The 27,436-nt window shown below is 45.1% G+C and overlaps 2 protein-coding genes and 1 long non-coding RNA gene across 5 annotated transcripts in view; 2 read left to right on the forward strand and 1 right to left on the reverse strand.

The window, feature by feature from the left end:
* The window catches only part of CR1 (complement C3b/C4b receptor 1 (Knops blood group)), a 66,859-nt gene extending 66,280 nt beyond the window's left edge, over nt 1-579 (forward strand). Inside the window, exon 93 of the mRNA XM_066982804.1 lies at nt 94-579. The gene's annotated coding sequence lies outside the window, so the exon portion shown is untranslated. The remainder of the gene's footprint in view (nt 1-93) is intronic.
* Nucleotides 580-859: 280 nt separating this feature from the next.
* On the forward strand, nt 860-13,192 carry LOC125183611 (membrane cofactor protein). 2 transcript variants are annotated; one of them, XM_066983077.1, is made up of 12 exons: nt 860-1,067; nt 1,928-2,119; nt 2,324-2,420; nt 3,103-3,188; nt 3,584-3,790; nt 4,233-4,415; nt 5,366-5,554; nt 6,159-6,350; nt 6,693-6,719; nt 7,457-7,523; nt 9,302-9,406; nt 11,251-13,192. In XM_066983077.1, the coding sequence occupies exons 1-11, from the start codon at nt 977-979 to the stop codon at nt 9,390-9,392; spliced, it is 1,422 nt and encodes a 473-aa protein (XP_066839178.1). In that variant the 5' UTR covers nt 860-976; the 3' UTR covers nt 9,393-9,406; nt 11,251-13,192. The 2 variants fall into 2 exon arrangements, with proteins under 2 accessions (XP_066839178.1, XP_047927154.2); XM_048071197.2 differs by lacking the exon at nt 9,302-9,406 and having other exon boundaries at nt 865-1,067.
* A 1,102-nt stretch (nt 13,193-14,294) lies between these two features.
* Nucleotides 14,295-27,015, reverse strand: LOC106041313 (uncharacterized). 2 transcript variants are annotated; one of them, XR_001210429.3, is made up of 4 exons: nt 26,079-27,015; nt 24,275-24,381; nt 23,561-23,785; nt 14,295-15,715 (listed from the first exon to the last, which is right to left on the reverse strand). It is a non-coding gene; the product is annotated as an uncharacterized lncRNA (long non-coding RNA). The 2 variants fall into 2 exon arrangements; XR_007165911.2 differs by lacking the exon at nt 23,561-23,785.
* Nucleotides 27,016-27,436: the final 421 nt, after the last annotated feature.

Consider the following 27,436-nt stretch of genomic DNA (forward strand, 5'->3'; position numbering starts at 1 on the left):
TCCTCCCTTCCTAAGTGATGACATAATCTCTAGACATTAGTATAAAGCCAGGGAAAATCTAATTTTAACACCATTATGTTGTCTTCTTCCTAGACTGGCGACCTGTGCTGCCTCTAATAAGGCACTGGAGACGTTCTTCCTCAAGCAGCAGCAGGTTGCACAGAAGCACTGCTCGTGTCAAGACCAAAATTCTGCGTGGAAAAAGGCACTTTACCACAGAACCGAAGCTCACGCTCCTTCCGCTCCCACTAACCACTCCAAGGGCCTAACAAAGCTCAAGCTGTGCACAGTACAGAAGCTCATTAGAGGGACTTCTCTCCCTCACGGCATCTCAGGAAGATTATTTCCTTCTCTATTCGCAAACCCTGAGCTAAGCAAGATCCACAGAAGCATTCCTGCACGTGTGCAGTCAGGATTTGTTGGCCCAAAGATTTCCTTTGTTAGCGGTAGCTGTGCCCATGCCTGCAGCGTGGTTACTCAGCCTCAGCAGAGGCTGCTCTCTGTTTTACTCCAGGAACGCTCACGCGTGGTGTTCCTCTACAAACGCTTAACCTAATAAAACGTGAACATAGGACAACTGCTTTAGGTTTTGTCCCTCCTTTTGCCCCCCCATCTCAACAGATCTTGGCTTATTAGTGTTCTCTTCGGCCCCACCCGCGGCTTATTTTTCATGGAGGAAAAAAAAAATCCGCACACTGGAGCGCTTATTTTCAGTTTCTTTGTCAGCGCTGAGCACGCTTTGAAGCCTTTCCTGTGGGCCGGAAAGGCAGGGCGGCCCCCCGGGGGCCCCTCTCCCCTCAGGCCGGGCAGCGGCGCCGCCCTTCCCGGGGAGGGCCGGGCCGGGCCCCGACATGGCGGCCGCCCCCCGCCCGCCGCGCTGCGGGGAGCGGAGGCCGCGCAGGGCGCATGCGCCGCCAGTCCCGCGCTGCGTCTCCTGAGGCAGAGGCGCGGAGCGGGCGCTGCCGGGGCTGCGGGCATGGGGACGGTGTCGGTGTCCTGCCCGGCCGGCCTCGGGCTGCTGCTGCTGCTGGTGATGGTGGTGCTCCTCGGCGAGGCGCGGGCGGAGGGTGAGGAACGGGCGCTTTCTCCCTCAGCCCTCTCTCTGAGACGCCATGGAGGGGGAGCGGCCTCGCTGCGGGGAGCCGGGGGGGCGCTGAGGAGAACCGAGGGGAGACCCGGGGGGGGGTCCCGGGGATCGTTCCTCGCCTCTCCCTTTCGCCTCACGGCGCTGCAGGGCGCGGGGAGCTGAGGGGAGGGACGGCCGGAGGGCTGGGGGCGGTGGGGGGTGAGCCCGGACCGCGAAACGCAGCGTGGCCCCGGTACCGGGGGGTGCTGGCTCAGCCCCTGAGCTGGGGGTTACCTCACGGGGGGCGGTGGCGGTGGTTTTGTTGTTTAACGTTATTTCGTAGCTCGGCGGGTCTCCCCGCAGGAAGTACAATGGAGCACAAAGGTTTTTGTCCGAGGCGCTGCGGGTCTGGGCTGCGGCAGCGGCCTTTTGTCTTGGGGAAGGAAAGCTGCCACCCGTGTGCTTTCCGCCCCTTTGGTTTCCCCACAGCAACCCACACGGGCGTTCTGCTCCGCGTGAGCACGCAGGGGGTTAAGCCGCCTATCTAACCGCAAGAATGAGGCAAACACAAAAAATAGCCACTAGGAAGCAATGCGTTGCCTAGGTAGAGTGCTAAAGAGCAACGCAAGCAAACAAATGGTGGATTAACCAGTGCTAGCGTAGAGTTGGGTGTTGGATGCGCCCTAAATGCGAATTGAAAACCTGAAATCTAAATAAATAAATAGCTCTGGCTTTTAAGAACGTTGTTGCTTTTATTTATTGATGCATCCTTAAACCTACCATACTAGCCTGCCCTCAACTTGTCTCTCTCCTTGTTGATAAATCTACATGTTGCTTTTTCTTTTCCTTGTGTTCTGACAGAACGATGTATGCCTCCAGAAAGACTGCAGTACGCGGAGCTCACGGAGAGTTTCAGCACAATGCAGAGCTTTCCCGTTGGAACCACAGTGACGTATGTCTGTCGCCCCGGGTATATGAGAATCCCTGGGAAGTCGTTAAATCGAACGTGTGGTGAAGACTTAAGGTGGTCGCAAACAGAGGAGTTCTGTGCAGGTGACATGTGCATAAACTCTTGCTTTTCCTCTTTGTTATTTGACAATTTCAGTTGTTTTCAACTGAGAATTAATATTCTGTACAATTTAAAATGAAGCTTGAAAAATACTAGTGATTTTAAGGACAGCATATGACAAAGACTTAGTCATTGTATAGAACTACAAAGATGTAAATTTATCTTTTTTTTTTCCCCCTTCTCCCCAGCGAGAAGATGTACTCATCCAGGAGAATTAGAAAATGGTATTGTTCATGTGACAGATCTTACGTTTGGTTCAGAAGCTACCTTTTCTTGTCACACAGGGTAAGTGTTTTGGTGAAGTTTTCATTTCTCTCTTTTTTTTTTTTTTCTGTTTAGACCAGGATTGAACCAGAACCAAACTTCCTTATGTAGGTTTCATTCCAGTTCTGACTTGAAAAATCTCCTGAATTATACCTGGGGCAAATAAAATCCCAGCTAAATTTGATCCCCTGGCTTTACTTGCTGTTTGCATCAACCGAGGCTTAAGGTTTTTAGTGAAAACTACAGTGTTAACCACTAACAACCTTTTTTAATGTTCCTGTGGCACAGGGAGCAAACATATGTTCATTGCACTGTATTATGTTGAATAACAGCCCACCTATCTGCATATAGCAAATGAATTCAAAAGTACTAACCTCTTGTGAGGATTTTTTCTTCCTTTCCTTTTACAGTTTATTTCTTCAGCGTTATTAACTTGAAGGTATTAGTTTAGTACTAGAGAGTACATGGAAAGGTTTCCATCCGTTTCTTTAGTGACGTCTCATTTGCTTCTCTCTCACTTTCAAAGTTGAGGCTGTTAGCAAAATAGAATCTTTTAAGATACCATTTTCGTTACGACAAAAGTGTGGTATGTCATGTCCCCATAGTCAGAATTACAGAATTATGTAAGCAAAGTTTCTAACTGCTTCCTTGAGAAATGAGTTTTCTTACGTTTTACCTCTTTTAAATGTTTTTACCTGTCTAGGTTCAGAATACGTGGAAATAGTGAAATTACCTGTGTAGTTAAAAATAAAGGTGTTGACTGGGATGGAGTTGTTCCTTTCTGTGAACGTAAGTAAATTTATGACCATATTTAAGTTTGTATTCAGGTGGTAATAGCTTATTTTAAAGCACCTGTGCAGTACACTTTCCAGTGTAAGAAATGATGGTAAAATAGGACAGCTTATTTATATATTTTTGGAACTACTGGGGATGTACCTGAGGAATTGCCACTGAAAAATAATCAGTTATTGTGCTAGTACGTTCACATTAGTTAAAGTCAACCTTCTTGAAATTGAGGTTCCCTGTAATAAATGACCACAAATAACTCTCAGTTATAACTGTCACTTGTCTTAACTCTACGTCACGTTTTAAGTGAGATGATTTGACAGTCAAAGCTCCTTTCTTCTTAGATGAACAAGGTAACAGCAAAATTCTGTCAGCTAAAATGTATGATTTATTTCTAGGAGTTCCTTGTGAACCACCACCAACTATAGCCAACGGGTACTACACCGAAGCAGCTGAGTATGTTTATCAAACAACAGTAACCTATAAGTGCAATGATGCACTGAAAGGTGAAGATCCCTACTCGCTGGTTGGTACACCTTCTATTTTCTGCACGCTTGATGAAGACTTAAACGGAGTTTGGAGTGGACCACCTCCACAATGTAAAGGTTGTTAGCTTTAAAATATATTTCTTTATTATAGCCTGTCTGACTCCAGAGCTTCAGTATCTGACCTTTTTTTGGAATTGAGTGAGGATGTGAATGGTATTTCGTATAGAAAAGGACGAACTTCCATCTTCTGCTGCTATAAATTGATGTAGTTTCAACGGAGGTCAGAGAAACTACATTGTGGATATTGATTGATTATGACACAGAATGGCTTAAAACTTAAGATAAAACTTTATTTTAAAAAAAGGGAAAACCCATCAGTTTGTATGCAGTTGATACAAGTGACGTGGATAAAGTGAAGAACTCAGACCATGAAGCCTGAGTATCTGATAAAAGAATGTGTAAAGAGCAAGAAAGTGGAAGCTAGGTTAGGACTAGCTGTGACTTGTAAAGATACTGTTAACAAATGTTTCAGAGCTGGTTTTCTTCTTTCCTCTTTCAGTGGTCAAATGTGAAAACCCAAAAGTTCAAAATGGAAAAAAAGTAACTGGATTTGGACCTCTGTATAGCTATGGGCACTCGGTTGCGTTTGAATGTGATCCAGGCTATTTCATGATCGGACAGGATGTAATTACCTGTCAAGAAAATAACACCTGGTATCCGCCGAAACCAACTTGTGAAGAAAGTAAGTCTTTACATAGCAATCCAACTTTTCTTGTAAGTTGAGAATGTTGCAAGTCTTAGCTAAAATTTCAAGTCATTATACTGTAGTTGGAAATCATAAGCTAAGTAAGTTGACATTGAGCCTCCTCTATGGAAACTGTTTTAGGTGTTCACGTGGTTCTTAACAATTTTTGGGTGAGAATGAATTGAATTGCAGATTTGCGTATAGAAGTTGCAGCATGGGCATACCTGTGATGCTACCACATAGTTACAGCACCATGCTATTTGTTCAAGTGATTTCATACAGAAATACAGGAAGAGGTGTGTTTCTGAATCGTGGTGGAAAATATGAGGGTTATGAACAATGAGGGAGTTCATAATATCCTTCTAGAGTAATCAAAATCATCACGTCTGAATGTGTTCTCTCACCCAGCTCTTCAACTCTTGCTTTCCAGGCACCTTGTATGGTGTATGTTGTTAGATTTTTGACAGGCAATTATTTTTAGGACTCATTTGCATGGGACATGGCAGAGCATTTTCTACAACCTTGCTCCTTCCGCTGTGCCAGAGGGAGGGGGAATGTTGCCACAGAGTATAGTGAGAGGATTTCCTACGTGTATATTCTAGTAATGAGCTCTCAAGAATGAGAACCACTTCGGCAAAGGGTGTGCTTGAGTGTTGTATAATGAGTGAGTCTGACAAGGCATCTGGGAATGATTCTTACAAAAATAATTAACCAACAAATACAGATTTCTCAGCTACTATATCATGATCATACTACCCTAAGAAATACCTACAGTGATGTTTCTTTTTGACACTAATTTATTTTTCTCATACAAAGGCAATTTATATATACTGAGTGAGTTAATGAATTATAAAACATTTAAAGTGTGTCAATCACTACGCTTTTAAATTTCAGTACTAGCTACTGTGTGTATTTCAGTATTAGTTATTAATTAATATTTGTATTAGTTACTGAAGATAGATGTGGTGCCCCGAAGATCTCACACGGACAAGTGATTCCGCTGCAGTCTGAATACAGAAGTGGAGAGTCTGTTCGGTTAAGGTGCAATCCTCACTGTGCTTTTCCTGATGGTGCTGAAGAGATCACAGTGACGTGTCAAGGACAAAATACATGGAGCTCTGTACAAAACTGTGCATGTAAGTAGAATTCATAATTAGTAAAATCAAGGATGGACAAGTTCCAAATGTCCGATGTAACAGTGTGCAGCCCCTGAAAGTCAGGTACCTGTCAGCATGCCCAGCTGGGCACAGCTGGTTCTGTTAATAGGTGGTGAGTGTCCTAGGCTGTGGTCTGAGCAGGTGAGGAGAGTTCTGTGCCTAGTTGGAGTCCTAGTTCAGTCTTACTTTGTGTATAGAAATTGACAAAATTCAAAAGCCTGTTCGAAAGGTCTGTACTGGGAGTGTTTTTTGAAGATTCTTCCTTTGATGACAGACTTTATGCTCATTTCACTCTGCATCATGTGATCACATACTATAAATGGAGAGGTTGTTACTTGGATGCAGCAGTTAGTCCTGATGGAACTGGGATGTGTATTTCTGGTAATGTGTCTGAGGCATGTCCATTAGCAAAAGTATCTGCAGCTTCTAGGAAGCAGGCGGCCTTTCCATATAAAATATCTTGAGGATTGACTGAGATTCTTAAAATTACCCAAATGTAGGGGCTTTTTGTTGGCAACATCATTGATCTGTTTCATGTACCAGCTCTATTCTTGATTTATTTTTTTTTCTTTTTTTTTTTCAGGTAAGCCTGTACATTCTGATTCCTCTCCAGTCATTAGTCATGGTAGAGTAATTTATGGACAAAAACCTGAATATTCTGTAGGGGATTCTGTTACAATTGAATGTTACGCAGGCTACACGTTACATGGTTCAGATCGTATTGTGTATATGGGAGAAGGCAAATGGAGTCCTGAAGTCCCAACTTGCCACTTAAGTAAGTATGAACTGCAAGAATTTCTCATAGAATAAAAGCATGTGTAACAGAAAATTTACTTCTTGGGAACATACTTTTATATTCAGGAGAAGTCATTTAATGCAAACTTCCATCTTTATTTTGACATAAGAAAACGAGGTTTTGGTAAAAGTCCATTTAAGAATAGGAATATTTTAAAATAAATAGAAGTTGCCATGTAAACAGACCTGCTGCAAGGCTTGTCTTGGCAAAAATGCTTGACCTGTTTGAAATACCCTAATAAATATTTGTATAACGTATAACATTTGTATAACATCTTCAACAAGATGTGTTCCTCATAACGCTTATTTGTTTTGTTTTTAGGTGCCTATGTTATCGCCATCATCTGTGGTAAGTATCGTATAAAGCCTGAACGATATTCGATGTGAATTTTATTTTTTATGTGGAATTGATATTCTCATCTTCACCTGTGACTAGAGTAATGTTAAATGATTTTGAAGGCTTGGTTATTTTAAAATTATTTTAGTGTTTAAAATTTTAGAAATGTCTACTGAAGTTGCAGAATTCAAGAAAAGTTAAGATTACTTAGCAATTATAAATCAGCTTTATGTGAAAATTTTTTCATATATGTAATTAGATTTCAAAGGCAGCATTCCACAACTTTGTCACTTTCATAAACTCTTCAACATTTGGGCGTACTGAAAGCATGAACAGATAAATAACTGTGCCAGTGAACTGAAGTGCTTACGCCATCTTTCTGTCCTTGTGTTTGTTATCCACTTTTCTAAGCATATTTTTACAACTGTAGTTTCCTACCACTGATTCCTTATAAACTTTTTCTAAAAAGTAGCGTTAGGATGTTGTGACATCTGTTTTAATATTCCTGAACTGGTGGTGTTTTGCCATCGTGGTGATCACTGTCCTTGAGTGGATCTACCTTGAAGAGTCTTGAGTAAAGCATCAAACACATATGTGAAATAAGTCATGCAAATTTCAAGTGTTGTAAGGAGAGGGGGTTGTACAGGACTCTAGGTGAAGACAGTGCTAATTTTTGAAGCTGTCCTTTTTTTGTGAGATAGTGACTGTCACTCTAAAGCCTTTTTTTTTTTTTTTAATTCTTCCTCAAGTGATTACAGTAGTTCTGGTGTTCCTGGCAGCCTTCTGGGTCTATAAGAAGTTCTTTTCACAAGGAGGGTGAGTAAGCCTGCTTTTTTTTTTTATTGCCAATTTCTGTGACTGAGCAAAAGCAGTGCTAACATATTTAAGTTTCTTGAGCTTTATCTGCCTTTTCTTTTTCAAATGCTTAATGTTTATACATAAGCTTAGCAGCTGATGGGAAGCTAAAGCGCCTAACAACATATTTGACTTTGTTTTTGTATATGTTATTCAAATAAGCTGCCAATTAACACTTGTGCTATTTTTAGGGAAGGAAAAACTGTGCTTGGGTTTATATTTAACAGAGGTACACTTACCAAGAAAGTAATTTTGCATCTGCTCTGAAACATGCCACTTTCTCTTAAAAACAGTAGTAGTATTGGCTTGGGTGGGCTTCACCTGCTTTATTTTCTTGCCTGAATAAGCATCTGGCATCACTAGAGAAGGTCTCCGTTGGCTTTAAGAGCCAGAGGGGTTGAAGTGAGCTTGGAAGCCTTGCAGGTGAGCTAAGGGGCTTCCTTGCTTCTACAGAAGTATCAGTGGTAGTGATGGGACCTGGACAACCACTGTGTTTTGGATCAGAAATACCTTAAAATAACACGGGCTTAATTACAATGAAAAAAAGCACACAAAATTGACCTAAAATGGTCTTCCTGTACTGTTTGAAAAAGCAAATAGCTGGCTTTGCAACTGGAATGTATGTGTAGATCCACTTCAGTTTTTCCTTCTGCAGCAGCAATGATTGGTATCCCTACGTTTCAGACTTGTAAAATCAACTGTAAAATGTCAAATGCATAAATAGTAGTATTCTTTTGCTTTTAGTGAAACGCAGGGCATTTTGAACTTCATCTTCAAAGCATCTAGTTGATAATGTATGCTTTTTCATAGGGGGTTGGCAGGAGATTTAAATGCCTCACTGTGCATTGCTTCTTGTAGTGATTTCTTACCTTACCTTCTTTGAAAAAAAAGGGGAGGAATAGTTTGTAACAGGCAAAATACTGAAAATACAGAGCAGGTTAGGTGGTACGCATACTATATGCATCTCATCTGAACTGACTTAAATTCCAGCAGATCTCGTTAAAAGATTTTTGGGGTAAGTGAGATGAAGGAAGGGATGCTCGTAATAAAGCACACCAGAGGAAATATTCCTGCAGTTCATGTTCATAGTAAAGTACACACAGTACTACTTGGGAGAACCCTGAAGCTAGCTTACATCCAGCAAGGTTTTAGCCTTAGTGTCTTCCACGTAGGCAATGTGGTATCTTTATAAGGGGCACAGTGGCAGAGGCTGCGTACCTGCACGCTGCTGAGTAACGCAGTGCTTTTGAGTAAGTGCTTTTCACCACCCATGGCTTGGATAATTTGCAACCTGGATAGTCCAAGTGGGAGTTAAGAGTATTAGGGCAGCACGTTGTGTTCTTCATGTGTGGAAAGACTTCTCTGTGTGGAGAAAGAAGAAGGGATCATCAAAAATGAAAGAATGTTGTATTCTTGAAAATCCCGCGACATGAAACATTACTACACCTAGTGCTTTCCTTAAGCTTCATCGCTGTGAGCATCTGACTATTAAATCACATTCTTGTCTGAAAGCCCAACCTGACCTCCTTTTACTAAGGCCTAGATCTCACTACTTAGTTTTCTGGATTCCTGATGTAGTCGAGCCTTTCTGACCCATTGTGCTTCTAGTACCTCATACTGACTGGGTTTGTCTTCAAACTGCAGCACAAATCTTTTCTCACCCTCTGTCGCTTGTGTGTCCAGTCTGTCAGTTTTATAGGATATATTCAATTAGACCTTTTTCCCCTTCTGCTGTTCAGCTCGTATACAGTTGATGAGAATTGCAAGGAAACATGTATTTTAAAAACTAATGTGCCAGCTGAGATGGAAGAAACTGAACAAATGAATTAATTGAATCTTAAAAGGTATATGCTTTCCGTTTCATTTGGACATTTGCATTAAGCTTAAGTGTCTTTTTTACAGTTTACTCAATTTCAGGGGAAGCATGGAATCCAGTATGCCTCAGTTTCCTATAGGAAAGGTTATAATTGTTCGTTCATTTTGTGAGAACAAGATGTGTTACCGGAAGAACTGTCATTCGGTGCCATAAATGGTAGCTTCCAGTGATCATGTATCACAGATCTTAATTTTGGGGTGTCTTCAAAGAATGAGTAACGTTTTTCTGTGTGATAGAAGCCCTGTACGGACTCAGTGGAACGTTGTGCCTGTTTCGGTAATGTGAAATGGGCTACAACAGTGCATTGCTTCTGTTAACTAATAGTATAATTCCCTATAATTAGAAGTCTGAAACTGGAAACCACCTTTACCACAGCACATGGACACTGGAATTATAAAGATAGGATGCATCCCTTCAGAGGAAACCAGATTACGTGCTTTTCAGAACTGGTGATTTGTACATCTGCATTTTCAGCTTTCTTAAAAAAAAAAAAATGCAAAAGATTTTTTTTAGTCCTTTTGTAAAAAGGAAATTTCTTTTTCAAACTTAGAGTTCTGTGGGCCTGAAGTTGCTTGTTTGGAATTGAGTTTTCTCTCATGTTTTAAACTAGTGCTTAGTCCAGTAGTCAGGTGCATTTGATGATGGTTGGAATTGTGCTTGTCTGGAGTCCAAATTAGCTCTTTTAAAAATCTGACTCTTTAAACCTTGTTACAGTAGGACAGATTTAAGACAGGAGAGATTAATTTGACTGTTATTTATTGGCGTTTTGACATTACTATATTAATGGCTAGAATTTGCACTACAAGTGGCTTTATAAACTTGTGTCTTTGTGTTGATTATTTTCCACTGCACAAATTCTGAGAAGGTAATGATTGAAAAAGTGTATCTCTTTTAATGTGAAGGTCTTCTCAAATGAATGGCCTTTTTTTATTATTCTTTTTAAAGACCAAGTGACTTTTGAGTATTTGTCATAAATTTGAGATGGCGCACACAAATAAATACTATATTTACCTGTGAAATAAGATGTACATAATAGAGATGAGATTAGTTTTCTGGGTTAGTCAGCCTTATTTTTGTAGAGAGAAAAAAGGAATCAAGAGTTCTAATTTCCAGTCTTCACTTTTATTCATGACAATAGGAGAAATTAATGTTCTGACATACCAGCTGGTATGTGTACACGCTGTTAGCTCCCAAGTTTTTCTTCCTCTATCTACAACTCCTTGGAGACCTCAAGTAATAGTGCAGAGGTTTGTTGCTTTTGGTTGAGTTGTGTTGTTGGTTTTTTTTCTGTAAAAGAAGAGATGAGTTGCTCAAGAATGCGAAAATACATGCATATGGGTATAACTAGTTGTGGATGTGACTATAAATTTTAACCCTCATGTTTAAATATTGTACATTAGCAGGCTACAGAATCAAAATTCTCACTAATACTTGGCTTCTGGTTATAAAATACATACTAACCATCATACTGTGCATAAAATAACGTAAGGGCTGCATGTGATGCAGCTTCCAAATGAGTTAGGAATCCTGTACCTGTTCTAAATTCCTGATAATACCTGGGCATGGTCTCTTCATCGCTTGAAACGATCCATTTGGATCAAATGCTTTTCTAGTCTTCAGGTCATTCTTAGTAGTCTAGTGGCTGAAACTGAAGCAAAAATCTCATAGTTCGTTAGTTGCTTAGTGAGAAGAGGGCACATGATTTAGTTTCGTGATTTTACATGTCGATTTAATAAAACTAAGGCTGTGCTTTCAGAATAAATGTAAGAACTATTTAAATGTAAACTCTCTGATTTGTTTTTTTGTTTGTAGGAAGAGTGACAGCACTCCATGTACTGCCAAATATACGAGCTGTAAAGCATGAATGACCCTTTCTGAGGGTGGGAGGGGAATTTGCAGTTGAATGTGCCTTTCAGAAACGGAAAATGAGTGCATTAACTTCCTGTAGATAAATCTCTCTTGTACTATGTTTTATACTACTGATTAACTGTAGTATGAGATCATTAATAGGATTAAAAAAAAATCAGAATATCCATCCTTGCTGTCCTTTGTGGGTCACTCGTATCATCTTTTCTGTGCATGTGAAATGGACTTAAAGGCACTTCGTGTAGCATGCACCAGTGTCTGTGTCGGCGGGAGTACTGCGAGCAGGACTGTCACAGTACCGGCTGCTGCTGCCTGCTGCCTTCAGTGCTCCTCTTTCCGTACGGAAGACCATGCAATGTTAGTTCTGCTCTCTAAAATTCTCATGTGCTTCTCATTCATTTTCACAGTTGAGGGGGTATAAATGATGTTTATTGTATTCTGAAATGTTTTAATTATTTCCTTAAGAGATAAGTACCATTTAAGGCTGTGTCCGTTTGAAATGATCACAGTTTAGATCTTGTATATGCTATTTTTTTGTTTGCCCAAGCTGGTTTCTGTATATCTAATGAATTAAAATGTGCCTTTGAATCGGTTTTATAGCTTTTCTATTGCCTTTAAGAAGGAAAAAAGCCATATGTATTCCTGGCTCCTTGGCTTAGTCCCAGAAACACCATAATGGACTTGTTGCAATGGAAAACTGCAGGAAATTTGAATTCCATAGCAGAGCATACCCTGATTCTGAATTCGTTGGCCTGTTGACAGAAGGTGCCTAACCATAAACTGCTTTGAAATCTGTGGTAGCCATCCTCTAAGATCTTTGGGATGCTTGATTTTTTATTTTATTTTTTTTATTTTGAGGCTTGGTGTCTGTTTCCGAGCTAATTAAGTTGCTTGTTAGGATAGAAAGGGTGCTGTATGGGTTTAGCTTCCTTTTTTTTAAAATTATTATTTGAAATAACATACCACATACAGCATTTCAAATCTCTGTACACAGACTACTATGCTGAGTCAAGCTCTGTAATGCAGGTGGTGTGGATATCTGAGAGGTGAGCCTGTCCCTGTCTGACTCCCTTCCCTTTTTATGGTAAGGGAAGACCAAGCCACCTTAGTTGCAGGAGCGAAGGAACGGGTATGTTGGCGATGTGGGAAGACGTGATCTGTCTTTAGGTAGCCAGCCATGCTATGAAAGTTTTTGGTCGAGATGGTGACTCCAGGAGCTCCCATCACAGAATTCACCTTGAACTGAGGCTCAGACATGCACTGATAGCTGTTACTTTAAATGCCTACTAGCTATTTCTGTTCGTTATTAAAACCAAAAGCTAAATTAGGGCAGGTTTTGGCTTTGTGAATCTCCGAGTTTGCTGTCAACATGACATGGAGGCAGCTTGTAAGAACCAGTTTCCCCAGAAAAAAAACCAGTTGCCTCACTTCAGATGGCTGAGGCAGTATTTAAGCTGTTCTCGTCTGTGGTAGATTGGCACTGCTGTCCCCTGTGGTGAACGGATTGTCTCAACATCATCAAACTATTTAGGGTTTCTTAGGCACTTCGGGACAATCCCAGCAGTTGTATCGTTAGAGTTCATAACAGTGTCGGGTTATTTAAAGAGGGCTTTTGGCTGCACAGAAGTACTTGTTGTTCGTAGTCGTTGGAATAGCTGATACCTAGTTTGATAATTGTTTGTAATTACTCTGATATTCTAATATATTGGGAATTGAGCGTGTCGGTTGTTAGACAGCTTATGTGTGGCATCTCCGATATTAAAATATGCTGAAATGCACTTATCGCTAAAGTGAAATAACTGTAAAAGGTGGCTTTATTTTTATATTTTCCCCAATGTAAAGACTAGTGATGGTTTGTAATATTGCAAATAAAAATACTGTGTTTTTAGCCGTGTTTGTCTTTCATTCATCACGTGGTACACAGCTGCTTTCCATTTTTTTCTTGAAGATAACTTTTCACGTACCAAATTTGCATTAGGTGGTAACTGTTGAGATCAAAGTTTGCACTTTGTGTGGAAAACTACTTAAAACACCTGGATGCATAGTGTAGAGAATGTGCGTTAATTTCCTGAGCAGTTCGTGGTCTTTTGATCCTCTTTTGGAAGTGTAGAGGGTTTCCTAGAACCTCCAAAACCTAAGTGTTCACTCGTGAACATCAATTTTTACCAAACTTGATGGAGAAGAGGCAGCTTATTGTGTGGTTGTTCTGATGTAACCTTATGTCAGGAGCAAAGCCCATGAAGTGCCCTGGCACTTTTGTCCAGGGGGTGACAGCTGTAATCTTTAGGGAAATATTGCTTGGGTGTTTTTAAGTAAAATGTTAAGTAGAACGTGATTATTTTGAGTTGTGTGAGGTTCACGCTTGAAATGAGCTTAATTTTTTTTGCAAAGAAATGTGTAGTCAGCTGCCTTGTGAAGGCATAAACTTTCAGAGAATGGACTAGTAAAATAATATGCTGTATCTTTTAATTTGTGGTTCTCAAATTAGTTGGTACGGACTGCAAGCGATGACAGTACATAGACTGTACAGCTTTAGAAACTATATATAAAGTTCAGGGAGTCCTGTGAGCATGGGTAGGAGGATAGGCAGCTACTGGGCAATTTGACATCGATACTAGAAATGATTTTGTCCTACTAGAAATGATTTTGTCCTGATTGTCATGAGTTATATATCTCTTTCTAAAACATGAATTGTTTTAGAATCGAACTGGTAATACCAAGGCGCGTTGCACTGCGAGCACATGAACTTTGTGCTAACAGACAGGCCGGGTGTAACAAAGGCGTTGTGTTGCCATCTACTGGTAAATCCAGCTGCGTGGTGGTGGTGGTAGGCTTCTCAGCGGTACTAAAACCGGTGTAAATGCTCGCCTTTGAGCATGGGTCGTGCAGTGTGGGGGGTGTGAAGCTGGGAACTGAAGTGGTACTTGAAGCAATTGGATATCGTCCAGCAGGGAAGCACGTAATCTGTCTACCTGAGACAGAGCCCAATACCAAGTAGCACACAAGTTTATTTAAAAGAAAAAAAAGTCTGAGTAAATAACAGGTTAAGGCAAACAAAGAGCACAAGGAATATAAGTGGTCGGAAGGGCAGGTGGCTGTGCTGTCACAGAAGGGCCCTGGCTTGCTTGAGTTGAAGAATCTTTGTTAGGTGTTTGAACAGATGCTTCGTTTTCTCTTTAAGCATCCATCCTAGTTGAACGGGATGCTGACTGTCCTCCTTTTGTGCGGGTGGTTCGGCCTGTAGGTGTAACTTCAGGTCAGAGAACAGAAGAGCATAACGTACGTGTTTGTGAAGCACGATCATACTTCGGATGGCGTTTATTTATAAGGACTCTGGGGGCGGGGGGAATGAAGTTTTCCATTATTGTTGCTTTTCCCCCTACATCATAACCGATTTCAAATGGTGCTAGACAAAAACTGAGACTCTGAACACCAAGAGAAATCGGTCAGCCTGTGTAAGAGACATTTTCCTGGCTCAGAGAAGAATCCTCTTGTAGATGACAGCTACGCATTCTTTAAAGAAGACTATTCAGTGGTCTGATCATGTGCTTCATCCACACAGCGACCATCCTTTTGTGTATATGAGCATGTTTGTGCAGGTGGGGTCAGGCAAAAATAGTTTAGCTTCAGTTTAGTGGTTTGGATGCAAAGTTATACAAGTCTACCGAAACATTACTGGAAGGCAACCACAGTAAACATCAAAAAAAAAAAAAACAGTTTAGGAGAAGGAGTGGATTCTGTGCGCATCGGTGCGACTTCAGCACAATTACTGAAGTCACATTGGGTCTGTTAACTGCCGAGATCAAACTGTCAGAGGGAGTTTCTGTGGTTGCAGAGCAAGTCTCTGGAAGCTGTGGAATGATAACGCTGTGACGGGAAGATCCCCAAGCACACAGCGAAAGTACGTTTGCTCTAAGTAAATTACATGTTGGGGTCCTAGCGATTGTATAGTAAAGGGAGTGCACTCCTTGCCTCTCGACGTGCAAGAAGTACTACGTTGGTTTCCATGCAACCTTCGGATGACTTTACTCTGGACAACTTTAACTCATAGCCATCGTTTATTAAGTAAAATACATTTGAAGGAAGACTTTCCTGTTGTGGCCCTAGCTTGAGAGGGTGCATACAGTGATTGTATAGTGTCTAGAAATCAGATGATGTTACAAAATGGATGGGTGTCGAAAAATTAATGATTGGAAAAAGTGCTGTTTTGAGGAGTATAGGCTGTCAGAGAAGTTAGCAGCTGCTTGATCTCCTCCCACGCTGTAATTCTTGCTCCTAGAACACTGATTTCAAATGGTGCTAGATACAAAGTGGGAAAATCTAAGCCACCATGTGAAACCAGCTTCCAGAGGAAGACAGATCTTGTGCATGGCTGCAGGTTGAAAGAGCAAATTCTCCATCTCCACCGTACCTAGAGAAAAATTAATTTATTTCATTTTATTAGAAAGTGAGACAGTGAACTTCAGGATAGTTATTTTACTGACATGTTTTTTGGCATCTCGTGAATAGCTGAGGCTGATAGAGGAGCAATGAGACGTGTGATGAAGGAGCCTACTGCTGCGGCAGTGAGTGCAATTTCCTTTGCTAGCCAGGTAAAGCGAAGCTCTTAGCAGCTAGGGGCAAAAAAAGGTCTGACTTTGTAATGCAGAGGATGCTACTGGTTTGGGAGGAGGAATAAAAAGTTTGTGTCGTACAGGAGCAATTTTTTATGTTACTGCAATTATACCCAGGCTACAACCCCCGTTCTAAGGCAGAGAGTATTCTGGCTTTCTGTCACGTACTGACCTCTGTGCCATCAGAGAGGACAGGTAGATAAACAAAAGTTGGGTGCTTTTGTGACAGGGGAAGGAAATTGACTATCACGATGGCACTTTGGCAGCTTTATCCCATGGCTTGTAAATAGCATGCTTTTAATAAGCGAGGAGATGCAGATTTTTGTGAGAAGTTCTAAATCGTGCGAGCACAAAATAACTTTTAATGAAAATAACATGGAAACAACTTTGAGCTGTGGGCCAGAACGAAGCCTAAAAAGGGAGCAGTTACAAATATAACTGCAAATGGTTCAACAAAAGTTGCCAGGGAGGTAGGAGAGTGTGAAAACGAGTGGCTGATGGTTATTGGGAAGGGAATAGGTGTGAGCAGCACCGTAGCATGGCGCAGCCGTGGTGGCTAACCTGCAGCAAGCGTGTGGGAGCATGTGGGGTGTCTTCAGGCCTGTGAACAACTACACACGTGTAATTCGGGAACTGTCAGACCCTGGCCACCGAGTGTAACCTGTGCTGATGCAGAAGCTGTTGCGAAACGGAATGAAGTTGGGCAGAAGCGGAGTTGTGAGTTTTACTTATCGATGCCCTGGGTTTTTGGCAACTCCTTGCATCGGTTTTGTAACCGGATCCAAGAATCTGCTTCAGTGCCTACGTCTAATGCACACCCACAGGCAGCAGAGGAAAGCTCAGGGAACAGAGCACGTCCTTCCAAGAAGGGGAGGGGGAGAACTGCACTAGATTGCTGTCTGGGTATTTGCTGGAGTTTCTAAATCCATTAACTAGGGCAGCAGGGTGAAAGATAAGTGGAAAGCAGGTTCCCTCCCCAGTGTTCATCTTGCTGGCACAGTTATTTATGAGGCATCCTATATTATCGGCATAAAGATTTACTACTGAAAAGCTGGACTGAGAGTTACTGCTGGCTAGAGGTTAGTTGCGGCACAGATAAAGTACCCCAGCAGCATCCTTTGGAAACAGGCTCCAAGCGAGGGTTGCTTTGTATTTTCTTTCTTCTTCTTAGTATTAAGCACGTGCCTTAACAGTAAACAGGAATCTTTGTTAAGGTTTTCAGAGAAGTTGCTGGAAATGTCAGTTACGTTTGTGCTGCTGAAAATGCAAGCTGCCCTGGAGGTGCAAGGCCTGGAGAGCCACTGAGTGCCTCTGATGAACTGGGTCTGAGCACCTTCCCCCCCACTCTCCGGAGCAGAGTAATCTTTCCAGAAATATCGTGCAGCAGTTGAAGACCAATGGCTCATTCATTATTTATAGTTTGATTAAAAACAGATTTCCTTTCAGCATGATTAAGATGATGATGATGATGCCCCTCCTGCAGGCTACCTGCAGATCATGCTCTGCCTTAGCAAGCTCCCCTTCCCTCTGAGCAGCCAGAAGGTGTCAGCCCTTGCTGCTGAACTGCGGGATCCACCTTTCACGAGGGATACAGCCGTGACAGCATATGCTCTTCTTTCCAAACCTAGTGGCATGCTGGGGCAGGCAGCGTGCAGAAGGAAGGAGGAAAAAGAGAGCAGTTCAGGGCCACGTGATGGGCAGCGCTCAACTATTAATGTGCATGCGTGCAAAAAAATAAAGCTTGTCTCAAGCATTTGCTGCGTGTGTTGAACACGTACATGTGGGGACACGTGTGCAGTGACAGGCACATACTGTCAGCTACAGCTGGCCTTGCCAAAGTGTTCTAGAGTTTTTGGTAAGTAATAGCAGAGAAAGTGCAGTCCTATCATTCTGGTTTTCTTTCTCCTTTTCAGACACATTTTAGCAGCAGTACTGTTCTATAGCTTCTTTCTGAGGAGCATCTCAAAGCCTTTCATGGACTTCACACTGCTTTATACCCTCTAGACAAGTCAAAAAAGGGAAGAAAGCCCTGCCTCCCCTATGAAAGGGAACCTCCTCCCTAGCTGCTGACCTTTAATCTAGTCTGCACGAACCAGACAAGCCTAGGTGCTGCAGACCTGATTTTCACAGCCCACAGCTTGTATATTAAGGCACTTTCTGGGGCTTCTACGGTAAGCAAAGCCCTCTGCGTGACCCTGTGTGCATCGTAATTTTCTTCCTCCGTTTTGAAAAGCCGGAATGAAACTCGTGGTTCATCGGCCTCCGGTCTCCCCTGGAGGAAATGCTCCCATTTCGCATGCAGATCCGAGGCAGAGAGGCTCGATGCATCATCCCCCAGTCGAGGAATGAGTCAGACCAGGGCCAGGTGCAGGACAGAGGGGTGTGACAGTGCAAGTGGTGACCTGTAAGGGGAATTGAAGTGAGTGAACTTCTAAGGTTTCAAAAAAGCTTCCTCAGCTCGGGGGAGCATGTAACTGCATCTGTTTGTTGTGCTGCTCTGTTGCTGCGCGGTATTGCGTAGGTCAGGTATGGACAAATGTGCCCTGACTTGCAGTCTGAGCTCATCGGTAGCGTGCAGTGCTTTCTGTAGCTGCAGCAGTGCTGACCGAGGCTGAGGAAAGGTAGGGTAGCTGCTGCGGCGCTTCGTGGGTTTGGTGCTGCTGACTGCAAGATGGCTCTGGAGATGCCACTGCTGTTCGGGGCAGCACAAACACGAGCTTCCCCTGTGAGCTTAGAGCACAACGGAGACTTTTTATCCTTCATTAGGAACAGAATAAAAATTCCAGATCACGTTCCTGAGTGAATGTGGTCTGTTCCTTTAGTCCCTGCCACTGCAGCCTTAAAATTACAGTCTAAATGGTAAAGTAAAGACCCGGGCACTCCGAGTCTACAAACCTTGTGCTATCTGTGCCCCACCACCAACAAAAAAAGAGGAGTTTGGACCCTGAACTACAGCGTATTGGGGGTAAAAAGGCCTTTGGGCACGCGGCCTGTGTGAGCAGGGGGGCAGCCAGGCCTGCCTGCATTTGGGGCACTGATTTCCAGTCCTATTAATGGTGATGGCAGAGCGCTCGCTGGATTTGTCTAACTGTGCGGAACGGACAACGAGCTGCCCATCGTTCTGATCCTTTTTTTAAATAGCCTGAGTGTTGAAGAGTTTGGGGTGGGGGAAGGCCATTTTTATGCTTGCCTGTTTAATATATGCAGTTCTTTCCCAGATTATTTAGGGCAGGCCAGCTGCCAGCAGCATCAGTGATGGCCGAAACGTGGTTTGCAATCAGGCCCAAGAGGTGCACCTCTGCCCTTCCTCTTCGCAGGGGCCCTCGCTGAGCTGTGCTCGTGTGTGGCTGGGGTGAGCTTTGGAGCTGGCTCCCGGCAGGGTTTTGGGAGAACCAGGGTTCTCCTAAATAGTGCTGAGCCGTGGTCTGGCGGTCAGTGTGGGCATCGCTCTGGTGGTTTGGTGCAGCTGACCTCAGTTTGAGGGCTGGAGAGCTCAACGCTAGGACTGAGCCAGGCACATCGGCTGTCGTGGTGGGCTGTACCAGCCTTCGTTCTATGCTTCTGCCATACTGATCTACTTGTTCTGTGCTTCGGTCTAATGAAGTAAGCTAAAAAAAATGCAAGTAACCTTTAATTTGCAGATCTCTTGGAGCAACTTGTAGATTCTTAACAGTGCAATACCACTAACAGAATGAGGATTTACTTGCAAGACTTCTTTTTTTTATCCCAGAACTTTGTTTCAGGCTGTTAAGGGAAAGGTAGTACTTACTTGCTATTCTTCTGAATTACTTTCCCATAAGCTAACCGAAGGGAACAGTTCTAGCTCAGTGACCATTCTAGGAGCACAAGCCATTAGGGCTACAATTTCTAATCTGCTTCCTGTCTGCAAATCTGAAATTGCTTCAACTTGCCTGGAGCCACGCAGTTTTTTTCCACCTTTGCTTTCATGAGAGTTCCTAGGCAAAGCCCCAGCCTGTTCAGGGGGCACAGTACTGAAAGTACTGAACCACTGAATGCTGTTGAGGATTTCAGATTTCACGAGGAATGATGAGGTGAAATTGGGCAAACTCACACCAGGGAAGAAAAGCCTGGCACTTCCGTGACCTGGGTCATGGGAGAGCGGTAGGAAAGTGCAGCACTGAAAACTCATCGGCTTTAGCTATACACAGCTTGTTTGAACAGCACATGACAGCACTAACTACATTAAAATATTCCCCACCAAGGCAGCTGAAACCAGGAAAGTCATTTTCTGTTCCTAACTTCTGTACCTAAGCATCACCTCAGAATATAAAGTATTGATTGCAGGTCTTGAACGAAGTCAGAGGGAGGTTATTGTTGTGATTTGTATAGTCAGTTCAGGAACATGGTGTTTCCCTGCCACTGCAGTTCCAGCTGCTCTAGGTAATGTCAAGGGAAGTCACGTTTTTCTTTGTCATTGAAAAGAGAAAATAATGTCCTGTGCCAGTGAGGAGCATAAGGACGCAGATACTGCCAGATGTTTACCGAAGTATAACCTGCCCTTAAACCTGACATTTGAAAGCATGCTCGGTACCCACAGCAGAAGGCCCTGGCAAAAAAGCTGGAGAAAAGCATGGACCCAGCTCCTGGCTGACTCCCCTGGGCACCTGAGCTGTTTGGTTTGTGTCTCTTCCCACGACTCCCATCGTCCTTCCTATCGCAGAAGCTTCGCTGCGTTTGAGAGCCCTCCTCAATGTATAAGAAGCGTTTGAGTTGTACGGCCAAATGCAAAACCCTCGGCTGCTGGTGGACACATACTATGCACCATTTGCACTGGATAAAGATTGTTTGTGTGGGGAGCTGAAGAGATGTGCTTAACTCAGAAATAGCTCTCTTCCTTGGAAAGCTTAAGGTCTGAATCACACTGTGTTGGCTCAGTTTTTAGCAGACAAGCTATCACATATGCCTCCCTGTAGGCGAAGAGTCGTCACTGGCATCAGGATTAGCAGCCAGGTTCTTTTCCTTTGGAAACCAGAGAATAACGCTACCGAAGGCTGGAGCAGGCTTTAAGCATGGTCGGGGCAGGATCGCTGGGGAGGGGGGCCAGCGAAACTGCCAGCGGGAAGGATCCACCTGCACCCCTGCTCGGCCTGTGCTGGCTCTGCTGGAGCCCCGCGTTCCTCTCCGTGTAACAGCACCCCGAGAACATGCCCCTGAACTGAACTTTGTTACTGCAAAGGTGGCACAAAGTTATTTTGCTCTAGATCCTTGAGGTGTTAGCCGCTCGGTGCTGCCCGTGAAGCTGAGGAGGTTAGAGCCAGCCGCAGCATATCCAGGGCTGGTGTTGCCCTGCGTCCACTGCAAATGCTAGTGACATGGACAAATAGAAACCCCTGAGAAAATGTGGAAATCTGGCAGGGGGAAAGGCAGCTGTGGAGCTGTGGTGCCTGAAACTGAAAGCGCAGGAGAGACAGACACCGGTGAACTTAGAGCAGCCTGCGGAGTCCACCTGATAAAGACTGCAGGAACAGAAATTCAGATATATGCAGAGACTTTTTTTTTTTTTTTCTCGTCTGGAACATGGTGTGAGTTGATGCGTAGTCCTTAAAAATATGCTACTCCCAATTCCCAGCAGGCCAGAGGAAGTCTTTTTAAGCAAGTTTTTGTAGTTTGCTTAAGAAACAAATTACAGATCTTTACTTTAAACGCTTCTGAGATCCAGATTTTTTTGGGATCTATACTTTCAGGCTCGGTGTACCCCCCACCGCAGTAACATTAATTTCCAAGCCTCACTTCCAGGTTCAGGACTCAGGTACTGCCACTGTTGCAAGAAGCAGGGAGTGGGAGTTCCAGGACCAACTGGTCAGTGACGAGGTGGCCGGGGAGTGACCTTGCAGCGAGCCTGTCCCTCTCTCGGAGCTGTGCCAGTACAAACGGCGCGTGCATCTCAGCGCTGTTGAAACCATTTTGTGAGATTCCCATGTTGGCCATTTCTACTGCCGTCTTTGCACCGAAACTTTTGAGTGCGTGAGAACAGGGTAGAGTATTCCCTTCTTGTGCCATAACAAGGGCATCTTTGTCACCTAGGCTTGGGACTATCTGGATCTATATACAGGTATATAGAGAACATCGGCAGTTCGGATATCTCTTGCATACAGCTCTGTTAGCATCGGTAATACAGATACTTAACTGATGCAGCTTAAAGCTCAACCTCCCCCCCCAGCCACACCCTTATTAAACTAAAAATGCCATGAACAAGTTTTAGAAAATACAAGGCAGCAGTGAATTTTCTGAGTAGGTCTGGAAGTGATTTGTAAGAGGAGTGAGGATGCAATACTTGGCATCTGGACGTTCTAACGAATTTTCCCAAATAAGAAAAGAAAAACGTTTCCTCATAGACTGCAAGCTTTTCACAGCATCAGTAAAGCTCCTGACACAGAGCCCAACGCTGTATTTGTATGACATGGAAATTAACAGCAGCAGCAGCAGCACTGCAGGCTTAGAGTCTACTCTGCGTGCAACAAAATGGCTAGGGGTGCTGTCGTGTTCATCTGAATTCCTTCACCGTTTGTGGGTGGTAGAATAGGTGGATGCCGATATCCCTGCCACGTCAGGTACAGCTGCAAACTTTAACATGGGTATTAAATTAACGTTTCTAACCATCTTCTAGCCTGTGCCCTGATCAGCTCAACTCCAAAGAGCAGAGACAGGAACGAGCAGCAAAAACGGACTGCGTCACAGATGTAACATGACCATCGGCAAAACAAGTGCAGAAAGATATCATGGCTGTCTCATCGTTCCGACAGCTTTCTTTCAGTATCGCAGAAGAATAAGCTGGTAATGCTTTACTGCTTTTAAATTTATGTCCTGAACATTTGCAATTCTTAACTTTACCAAATTTTGCGTCCTTGAACAGTCTAAACTCCCAAGAAAATTGCACGTATTTTGCCAGCAGACCCAATGCACTAACGATCACTGCGTCACAATGCCGCACCAAGGCTGGGAGATATAATAAACCCTACTTTACAAAGGAAGGGAACCAAAATACTGAGAAATGAATCAGCTTACACAATATCACACACACGAGTGTCAGAGGGACTAAGAAATCACAGCTTTTCCAAGTCCTTTCGAGGCAATACACAGAAAAACATTATGGAACAGTTAGCCACGTAGACCTCACATACAGTATCACATGCACAAAATCGCTTCTGTCCTACAGAAATATGCCATGTCCCCTTCTTAGCCTTGTTTCTTGCAAGTCCCACAGATTTACCTGCTGACAGTAACCTCAATTCCCGAGTAATGACATTTACAGCTGAAGTTTAACATTGAAATACCTCTCGTCTCTCGGTCTCCTTTTCCTGCCTGCACGTAGTCACAATTAAACTGTCACTGTGGCCAAAAGATGGTAGCGAAAGGAGCAAAAATAAACACATCCCTACACCGAACACTGATACTCAAATTATGCATGTGCCGTAGTATACTGGCTGCCAGTTGCTCCTACGTCTAAAGGACTGAGAAACGCCATTAAGCAGCGCTACCTTTGCAAACTAACGGGGCCCTCCACCACACAGCCCTGATGGGCAAAAACACAAAGGGCTGTCCACTCAGACCCCCTTAACCCACCGGTCTCCCAAGAAAGCAAGCGTGGTTTCTTAGGCCAGCTCCTGGCTGTGCACACTGACCTCCGCGGCTGCCTTGCACTGTTCCTGTATAAGTGTGTCTTTCTGCCTGTCCGTCTTGCTGCAGGGACCACCGCTGCTGCTGCTATTCCCGTTGTTCCCCTGCTCTGCGGAACTGGCGCTGCAGGAGGCGAGGATGCTCCAAGGGAGCCAGCTACAGCCAGCGAGGGCTCTGAGTCAGTAGGGGTTGTGACGACTGCAGCAAGAGCCTGAAACTCCCCACGGAATCTGGCAGGAAAGGAGGGGAGGCAAGGAAGGTAGAGATGGGAAAGAGGAAAAATCCGGGGAGTGGCACCTACTGTCTGTTTTCTTCTTCCCTCCCTGTTCCTGCCACCGCACTGCCGTTGGAAATGGTATCCTCCCCTCTAGGTTACTGCGCAAAGAAACGGTCGGGGATAAAACTGCAACGCATACGGCCTTTATAACAGCCGAAATTCGGTCGGGGCGGGTGTACGTGTGTCAACATGGCCTCTCTCCCCTCTCCGCCTGCCGTTCAGAGGACAGGCTCCTGCCGAAGTAACCGAGACACGCAGTTCGTTTGAGCTGGTTCTAAACCCAGTGGTTGTTGCTAAACAACCAGACCTGACGCTTGCGATGTCAGTGAGTGAGTAATATAGATTAAATGCTTATGCTACCACGGCCTTAAACTTTTTTAAGCCTTGGTATGATGAAAGGCTGTGGAATAATGTTCCCTGCTATATGAGAAAGCAAAGTTACCACTCCACTGCATAACCGGGTGACTTCCTCGGCCAGAAGGACCAAGCTCAAAGCTGGTTGTGTCCTCAGAACTTCCAGGCACAGTTGCCCATCTTCATTGTTGGTCACTTAAGAAGAGAGGTGAAAAAATAGTATAGTAAATGGTTAAGAGAGAAAAACGTCCTCCTCCTCATCTTCATTTCCTCATCCTTTCCGGAGCCGCTGTCTGTCCGCGGTCTCCTATCCCTCCTTCCCCAGCCTGTCCCAGTCCTCCTTTATGCCTGCCTTTTTGCCTCCTAACGCTCTGGTTTCCTTTTGCAGACCTTGCGGAGCCCCGGCTCAGGGCCGCCGGCAGCGCTCCCTCGCCTCGCCCACACCGACAAACTCTCGCCCGGGCGGCATGTCGGCGTTCGGGCAGGAGCCTTTTCCGCTTCATTAATCCCGCCACGCGATTGCCACATTCGGTCCCTGCCCCGAGCGGCTCACGGTGTGACCAACACTCAACTACCACCGACAGAAGAGAGAAAGCAGGAGAGAAAGGAGGAAAAAAAAAGCCCCAAACCCGAGCGAGTTCCCCTGGCCGAGCTTGGCAGCTCTGACACGTCATCGCCACAGCCGCGCAGCAAAGTGAAACCGCACCGGCACCGGCACGGGGTGACACGGGTCGTGTGGGCGGGCAGGGCTCCATGCCCGGCCCCATACCTGCACGCATACCCGCACCTATACCCGCACCTGGACCTATACCCGCACCTATACCTGCACCTGTACCTGCACCTATACCCGCAGCTGTACCCGGACCTATACCCGTACCCGTACCCATACCTATACCCGCACCTATACCAGTGCCCATACCCGCACCCGTACCCAGACCCATACCTGCACCTATACCCGCACCCATACCCACACCTTTACCCATACCTGGACCTATTACCCGCACCCCTACCCGCACCCCTACCCCTACCCGCACCCTACCCGCAGCCGGCGGCCGGCAGCAGCGCTCGCGGCGAGCGCAGCCAACATTCAGATTTGACACCCAGCCCTCGGCCAATCCGCGAGGGCTTTTCACCTGCCAGCGCCTCCTCCGCCAATGGCGCGGCGCCTTGGGGCCGAGAGCCCTCCCCCGGCCAATGGGGAGCCGGCCCCGGCCCCCGGTTAATGATGCAGCAGTACAGGGAAGACTATCACATGGGAGCTGGCCGGCTGCCAGCACGGAGACACGGCGAGAGCAAGGTAAACAACTTCCCAACGCCAAAATGATGACATTTAATCCCCAAACGCTGGCTTCCCGTCTCGACTCATCCTTAACCCCTTTCAGCTGGCGTGGAAGCGTCTGGAAGGCAGCGCGTACCTGTCCCCCCGGTGCTTTGAAAAGCCGCCCGGCGTGCCCTGCAATGATCACTGCGTCACCGCTCCCCACTTGGCGAACTACGCAGTGACAAAGCTCCGAGCTCTGAAACGCAGGGCGGCTGTTAACCCCTCCGCCAAATCCTCGCCGACATGCCAGCCCTCGGGGAGACGGGAGGGAATAAAAAGCCCGAACGGCACACGAAAGCAGCAGTCTTTGCAAAGTTGTCATCTCTCCCCCACGACTACTTCCCTCCTCTGCATTACAGCAATGCCGGCAAGAGTGGCGTTAGTACAACCTGTGCCGTCGTTCCATTGAGAAAACAGCTCTGACGCAGAGCAGAGCAATCGTACCCAGCCAAAATAATAATAAAGGCACTTTGGGATCCGAACTTAGGGACGAGGGGGGAAGGGGACACCCTGCAAACAATCACAAAACGTAGATGCAGCTCAAGCCCCATCCTGATCAAAGGGTACGTACGTGGGAAAGACGAACCGGACCGAAGAGCTCTGCCCGTGCACCATCTGCGCAGTCTTCAGCCCTCCGCTTGCTGTGTAGCGCCGCAGAATAGAAGGTTCCAGAAATTTCCTTTCCGTTAACCCTTTCGGTGTCTGCCCACTCTCCCTCCCCGTGGGATTAAGCGCGCCGGGTCTCCAGCATCGTCAACGGGCGAAGCCTCCTACGCCAAGCGAGCCCAAATATGCTTTCTAAATGACACCGGATGGTGACAGGAGCCCAGTCCCTGGTGTTGGTGTTACTTCTCTTTCTTGAGCCCTTTCTCCCTCTCTGGCTGCCTCTCTCCCCTCTTGCTGCAGCAGGGCTGTTGCTGGTAGACCTATCGACGGAGCTTGCTCTCTCGCTCTCTCGCTGAGCTCTGTGACGCAGCTCTAAATTCTCCAGCCTGCTCCCTGTGTTATAACAGCGGAACTGCAGCCTTCCAGGGAGCCCGTGCCAGCAGTGCCAGGGCCAGGCACACCGAGGGGAGCGTCGCTCCTGGACTCTGCACCTTTTTTTGGTAATTATTATGTTCCTCACCTCTGCTTCTGTGCTGCCTTCCGAGCCTCTCAGCCTCGCATCTCCTTCTCTGTTTCTGAGTCACGCTCGCTAGGTTAACTCTTTTAGGATTGGTAGTCAGCAGTACAAATCTCGAACAAGCGCAGCTGAAACCACAGCCAACTTTGTGGTGGTTTCTGCTTTAAAAAAACCAAAGCAAATCTTCTTGGCTCTAAAAAACAAAAACACACACACACACACACGTTCCAGTAGAGAGTTAGTGCTTTTCAATTAACTGTTTCGGTGACAGGAACCACTGCCTGACTTCCTAAAATAAAGTGATCTAGGCCCACATCCTGCAGATACTCGGCCGGCAGTTACCTGGTAGCACAACGCGACTTAAAAGGAGCCGCTCACACCAGCACGCTCTCTTCCGGACCTAAAAGCATGAAACTGCTGTGGGATCCACATGCCCCTTCTCTGCTGGCCACAAGACATTGATCAGAATGTGGTTCAGCCGCTGGGCAGATGCGCTGTGTAAGATTAGGTACCGAAAGTGCTAGAAAGGTATAGGCTCCTCTTAATCTGAACGGTATTAATAAGTGTTATCACACACACAGATTCAAAGTGCTCAGTGTAGGCAGGGGAACTAATAGCTGCGTTCCGGGAGTCGCCAGGATCCAATCATCTCTGCCACAGAAAGTTCACAAGCAGCTCCGTATTTCAGCGCAGCAGGCAGAGGCAGGCACACAAACGATGCCGCCGAGCCCCCTCCGCCTGCCCGCGCCCCGCAGGGCAGTCCCTCGCATCAATCCAGCGCGGGCAACTTCAGCACTAGGCAGAGG

This window comes from Anser cygnoides, chromosome 25, assembly GCF_040182565.1.
Source record: "Anser cygnoides isolate HZ-2024a breed goose chromosome 25, Taihu_goose_T2T_genome, whole genome shotgun sequence".
NCBI classification, from domain to species: Eukaryota; Metazoa; Chordata; class Aves; order Anseriformes; family Anatidae; genus Anser; species Anser cygnoides.

Excerpts from the sequence above, each read along its gene's own strand:
- LOC125183611 (XM_066983077.1), top strand. The coding sequence starts at position 977 with ATGGGGACGGTGTCGGTGTCCTGCCCGGCCGGCCTCGGGCTGCTGCTG. Across the intron at positions 4,416-5,365 it reads GAAACCAACTTGTGAAGAAA|TTACTGAAGATAGATGTGGT; the intron begins GTAAGTCTTTAC and ends TATTTGTATTAG. Across the intron at positions 6,351-6,692 it reads AGTCCCAACTTGCCACTTAA|GTGCCTATGTTATCGCCATC; the intron begins GTAAGTATGAAC and ends TTTTGTTTTTAG.